Genomic DNA, 6,668 nt, shown 5'->3' on the forward strand with positions numbered 1-6,668 from the left:
AATGTTTTTGGGTGTTGAGAACTCATCTACAGCATGAGAGAGAAAGAAAGAGGGAGGTAGGGAGGGAGAGGGGTAGGGGTAGGGGTGGGTATGCCACTAGGGGTATTGAAAATTATATGAGAATTCTCATAACTGAAATCAAGAAAACTACTAAATGCTCCAAGACTGCCCAAAGTCTTAGTGCCACTATGTTTATATGAATCTTCTGGTGTTGAGAACCCAAATCTTTTTCAATCATTGATTCATTGTTAGATGTATATTAAAATTTAAAGAAACTAGATCTTAGTTTTGGTCTACGTCTCCCTTTTCTTTGCCTCATTTTCTAATGCTTTTTTATGTCTATGCAAAACATCCAACAAATGGTACAGATATATGCGCTAAACACGATTGAGAGTGCTGATACTTGCTTCCGAAAATTAATATAGAACATAAAACAAAAAATTGTCAAGTTAAGTTCAATGGTTCTGCAAATGCTTAAGTAGATGCAAAAATGCTTTTTCTTGCAGGGGGAAAAAGCCATTAACACTAAATCTTGGTGGGAATCGTGCTACACTGCCAAGGCCCATGTGGACCCTGGCAAAGTGGATAAACCCTCTTGGTGGTTACTATTTTAGAAAGTAGAAAGTACAGAATGATGGGAGAATTCTGGATGTTGTTGAGGCTGAACTGTGAGTCTGTGACTACACAAACTCTCTCTCTCTCCCCATGTGACTTGATGCCATTTAGTAGATGCTTGAATTGGTTATAATGTCTATAAATTTTCAATCTTGAGTAATAGTTTTTTTCTCAGAGATTGGGTCCGATCCATCTAATTGCTAAATGTCATTTATATTTTGAAAGTGACAAAAAATATAAGTGTAACAGAATTTTGTTCTAGAGCATGTTTGAATTGCAGGTGCATGCTAACTTTTTAACTATTTTATGGTATGTTAAATTCTAAAATATTTGATTGTGTTCAAAAGTGGTTTTCATGATAATTGCTCTTAAACAATGAGAAAAGTAGTTAAAATGACACTTTTAAACAAGGTTAAACATATCATTTCGTGGCCTTTTTAAATGTTACTTAGGATTCACTGTAAAGATAGCTATCGCTCCTTGAAAGTTTACTTGTGGAGCAATTCTATCGTGGCCTCTAGATAGGTAAGGGAATCTCATAGGGATGGGTAGATATTGCTGAGGAATTTCGGACAAATATGCAGTTGTTCGATGCTTGGTCCATGTTGGAGACTTAGGGTCCATTTGACATGTGGTTTTTTTCCATAGAAAATGGAATTCCATTTTCTAACTTTATAGTGTTTGATAGGGTTTTATTTTCATGGAATTACATTTTCTTGCTTGTCTTGGGAATTGATCTTTTCTTAATTTTTAAGGAAAACCATTGGAATTCCATGTTACTGTAGCATTTTGTTTATTTTTTGTTTATTTTTATTTTTTTTGTGTTGGTAATGTAAACAAATTCTAAGATTTATTGTAAAAAAATATTTCCTTTTAATTGACAATTTTCATGTAAAACAAAGCCAAGATTTTCTTGAATTTTTTTTTTTTTGGGTTTTGGCAATGGAAACAAATTTCATTCCCAATACCGATAAATTATATCCCTTTAATTAACAATTCTCATGTAAAACAAAGCCAAAAGAACATAAAAAAAAACTTTAATTTAAACATTTTTCACATGAAAAATTATACCAATCAAACACAATAATTTACAATTTCCAAGAAAATAATTTTCCATCAATTCAATTACCTGAAATTCGTTTTCTTTCCACCCAAATTCCATATTTGCAATCAAATGGATCCTTAGATTCGCATTGTTCACTTTAAGAAAATCAGCTTGTGCTGTGCTGAAGAAACAACCAATTTTGATAATAATCAGTTAAATGTTTGTGAAACTTTCATTTTGAAACTATTGTATATAGCACTTAAGCATTTTTCAACAAAAGCGAGTTATTGTTGTGAATGTATGCAATTATGTCCATTTTAATATTAATATCATTTCTTTAATAATAAATGTAATATTATCAATTTTTTTTTTCAAAAAAAAAATTAAAAATCCAAGACAGTGTATTCACTATATTATTAGGAAGAGAAAAAAATATATCTAATTAATCTCAAAATTTTAAAAATTAGACAAATAAATTTAAATGATTGAATGATACATTATTTTTGAAATATCAATAAAATTAGGACAAAAAGGAATATGTTTTATTAAATTAGGGTTAAAATTGATATTTTAATTATATATAATTAAAAAGGCTAAAAGCGGAAATTAAAAAGCGAATAATTTTCTTGTTTTTCAAAATCTGGCATTAGACAGTACAAATTCATCTACAATTAATTTTTAAAAGTTCGTCAAACACTTAAAATAGGTGACAAGTCAAAATTTGAGTTCTAAAAGTGGAAATCCCCAAATGGTCACCAAACTTTGCCAAAATCCCCTAGGAGGTCATCGAACTTTACTTCATCCCTAAATAGTCACCGAACTTTGCCAAAATCCCCTAGGAGGTCATCGAATTTCACTTCACCCCTAAATTGTCGCTGAACTTTGCCGAAATACCCTAAGAGGTCATCGAATTTTGTAAATTAGGACCCATGCATAATAAGTTCAGTGACCTCTCAGGGGTTTTTTGTAAAGTTCGGTGACCATTTAGGGGCGAAATAAAGTTCAGTGACCTCTTAGGGAATTTTGACAAAGTTCGGTAACCATTTGGGGACTAAGTGAAGTTCGATAACCTCTTAAAGGATTTTGGCAAAGTTCTGTGACCAATGGGGGGATTTCCTCGTTCTAAAATCAATCTCAAACTCTTCTTTGTATTCAAGGATATCTATTTTCAGAGTGCAATCCTTAGAGGGCAAAAGAAATACCATTAGGTAATCTTTTGATTAAAATATCCCATGGCCATGTTTATTAATTGTGACAGACTAAACAAACCCGTTCAAATACTTTCTCAAAAGCTATTTGAATATAATTGGACAATTTAGAACTTTTGTCTTTGTCAACTATGAATAATATCTCACCTTTTAAATTTTAGCCCAGAAAAGATGAATAATACTATTAATCAAAAGTCTAAATGATCATTTGTTTATTTAAATTAAAGTTCTAAAATGTTTAATGTGTGGCACTGTGTTTCAATCGAGGACTAAGCATTAAAAGTATATATGTGCCCATTCTAAACTAATAAATGAATAAAATAATGTATTCTTTGAATTTTATGCATATTCTTCAATTTTATTTTTAAAAAAAAAATTATATTGCTCAAAATCATAAATACTACAATTAATTGAACTTTACATATATTATTCAAATTTTCAACAAAAATATATTGCTCAAAATCATAAAAAGTATAATTATTTGGTAATCAATACATACAAGTAGATTAGACACGAACATCAGTTTAAAAATTCATAAATCTTATCTAATTCTTTTTTGGATTCCAATTTAATCTCATCTTCTTCATCCAAGTCGTGTTCCCATCATTCGATGCAAAATAACCTTCATCAGACTCCCTTATTTCAACTTGAAAGTTTCTATTACATTTTGTAGATGGTAAGATATCATTGTCAACCTCATCTTCAAAATCACAACCATCAGCAATTCAAAATTGTGCGTTACTAGCATCGCTTATTCGTAAAACTAGAGGAAGAACAAATAAGGAGGAGGCTCAAGCTCGATGTAAATAGTTTGTAATTATATAAAAAAAAATTATTTTGATTTTTTAATTTTTCTAAATGTTAAAATCCTACAGGATGTTGTATATAATTCATGGGTTGGATTATTTGAGCTAATTTGATATTTGCTGGGCTCAATTTGCCATTTTAAATTGTGAAAAATGGCTAAACTTTACTAGGCTAATTTTGATACCATTTTTAAAACTTAAAGCATTTTTAGCGTTTAATCTTACATATACGCAAGGTTCTAAAATGCGTAATGCGTGGCAATGCATTTTGATCGAGCATCAAGCATTATAAGAATATGCGTGCTTATGCGAATTATATACGTAATTATGCGTTTTCCAATTTTTAACATTTTAAACTAATAAATAAATAAAATTATGCATTCTTTGAATTTTTATACATATTCTTCAAATTAAAAAAAAAAATACTCAAAATTATAAATACTGCAATAAGACAATAACTTCAAATTTATATATATTTTTCAAAATTTCAACAAAAATATATTGCTCAAAATCATAAATACAGTTATTGGTAATCAATTCCTACAATTAAATTAAACAAAAATATTGACTTAAAAAATTCTAAATCCTATCTAACTCTTTATTTGATTCCAATTCAATATCCTCTTTTTCATCCAAGTCATTTTTCGTGTCATCCAATACAAATCATCTTCATCATCCTCCCTTATTTCAAATTGAGAATTTATATTCTCTCTTGTATATGGTAATATATTATTGTCAACTTACTCCTCATCATCACAACCATCAACAATTGAATCACTTGCTAATAAAGTTTCTAATTTATCCTTCATCTTTATTTTGTTCATCATCCTTACATTAAAATTGGACATAAACTAGATTTTTCATCCTTGTGGCATATATGCGGTTCCTCTTCTTGGTGTGTAACTAGATAAGGAAGTTGGAAAAGTTTAGTATGCTAATTTTAATTATCAAACAACTACTAAAGTAATAACCAAAATGCATCAATGTAATTATGTAATTAGTACTTGCTCTTTCAAAGACACTCCAATATCTCTTACAATCGGATGAACCTGTCAAATCAAGAACTATTTTTCATATTAATGCCGATATGAAGATTTATGCAAAAGCAAAACCTTAGAGATTGTTGTATATAATTGATAGACTAAAGTAATGTTGGCTAATTTGATGTTTGTTGGACTCAATTTAATTTTTTTAATTTATAAAAATGGGTTGAACTTTGTTATGCTAATTCAAACACATTTTTTAAATTACAAATGTGTGGGCATCTTGGAGAATATGCATGCATATGCGGTCAACGAAATGAGTTGATCGCATTATCTCGCACATGCCCCATTTGCGACGCGTTTCGAAAAAGTATCAAGAATATGCGTTGCATGTGCATTTTAGAACACTGCATATACGATGAAAGAAATAGGTTGACTTCATTATGACTTGAATGTCTTGTATATGAAGCATTTCAAAAACATATCCGATGTGCTCATTTTAAAACACTGATTTAAACATATGTTATCGAAAATCCAAATGAATAACAGGATATCAAAATGTTTTTGCGAAATCTTACTAGCCTCCGTTTTGGCCTCTCATGCCTTGAAACCCTAACGTAACCTTAACTCCTTCCTTTCCCAAAGTTTTGTCCAAATTTCGAATGTCATCATCAATTTACAGCCATCTCGGTGGCCTTTTCCGCAAATCTTCCAAACCTTCTGCAACGGCTTCCGCAGCTGCCGTCACGATAAACAGTTCACAACAAACGGCATCTGAACCTACCCGTCTCACCGCCGCTGCCACCAAAGAAAAACAACTCGAATCTTTGGTAAAAAAATTCAAGAAAAACTCAGAGTCTCCCCGCTTTCGCCGCCGCCATCTGAACTATGAGCCGGCCGTCCGCCGCCTCGCTTCTGCAGGTCGCTTCTCTTCGATCCACGACATCCTTAACCACCAAAAACAGTACAAAGATATCACCAATGAACGCTTCACAGTCCGCCTCCTCTGGCTTTATGGCAAGTCCCAAATGTCTGACCACGCGCTCGACCTGTTCGAAGAAATGCCCCAACTAAACTGTCTGCGCACTGTCCTTTCCTTCAATGCTCTCCTGGCGGCCTGCGTTCACTCCAAACAATTTGATAAAACTGTCAAGCTTTTTCGTGAAATCCCCGAGAAATTGGCAATCCAGCCGGATATAGTCTCTTATAACACGGTGATCAAGGCCTTTTGTGAGTTAGGATCATTGGATACAGCTGTTTCTATGATGGATGAACTTGATAAAAATGGTATACATGCAACTTCGGCTACTTTTAATACACTTTTGTATGCCTTTTACAAGAGCGGTAGGTTTGACGAGGCAGAAAAGATATGGGGATTGATGGAAAAGAAAAATGTGAGTGCTGATGCTAGGAGTTATAATGCCAAGTTGCATGGCTTAGTAAAAGATAAGCGGGTAATGGAGGCTGTGGGTGTGGTCGAGGGGATGGAGGATAGGGGGGTGAAGCCTGACGGTGTTAGTTACAATGTGTTAATTAAAGGGTTTGTAGATGAAGGGCATTCAAATGAGGTCAAAAGATGGTACAAGAAAATGATAGACAATGAATGTACACTGGATTTGGCCACATTTAGGATGCTCATTCCCTTTGCTTGTGACACAGGTGACATTGATTTCGCACATGAGTTGTGCAAGAAGGGTGTTAAAATAGGAATTAGAAATCATATTGGAGTGATTGTTTTTGGTATTTAGGTTCGGTTATCAATGAAGAAGTGATACACTAGATTACATTGGGTTGGATTTAAAAGGGATTCTCTGTGATTAAAAAGAGACCTATGAAGTTAAAAGACAAATTCTAAAGATTTACACTTTATGAAACTGTTATTGGGTCATGAATAATAAGTAGTGGCACCTGAAAGTAGTAAGGTGAGAATCTTAAGATATATGTGCAGTCATAGAAGTATAGAAAAATGATAGATAAGGATATCTACAGATAAGGGATGTGGCACCAAGTG

The 6,668-nt window shown here is 32.5% G+C and overlaps 1 protein-coding gene across 1 annotated transcript; it reads left to right on the plus strand.

Moving 5' to 3' along the window:
• The first annotated feature begins 5,170 nt into the window (after positions 1–5,170).
• On the plus strand, positions 5,171–6,405 carry LOC111370108 (pentatricopeptide repeat-containing protein At3g13150-like). The gene has a single exon (XM_022991811.1). The coding sequence runs from the start codon at positions 5,320–5,322 to the stop codon at positions 6,403–6,405; it is 1,086 nt and encodes a 361-aa protein (XP_022847579.1). The 5' UTR covers positions 5,171–5,319.
• Positions 6,406–6,668: the final 263 nt, after the last annotated feature.

This window comes from Olea europaea, chromosome 21 (assembly GCF_002742605.1).
Source record: "Olea europaea var. sylvestris chromosome 21, O_europaea_v1, whole genome shotgun sequence".
In the NCBI taxonomy this organism is placed as follows: Eukaryota; Viridiplantae; Streptophyta; class Magnoliopsida; order Lamiales; family Oleaceae; genus Olea; species Olea europaea.

Bases quoted from the DNA above. Each gene is read 5' to 3' on its own strand.
- LOC111370108 (XM_022991811.1), top strand. From the start codon at position 5,320: ATGTCATCATCAATTTACAGCCATCTCGGTGGCCTTTTCCGCAAATCT.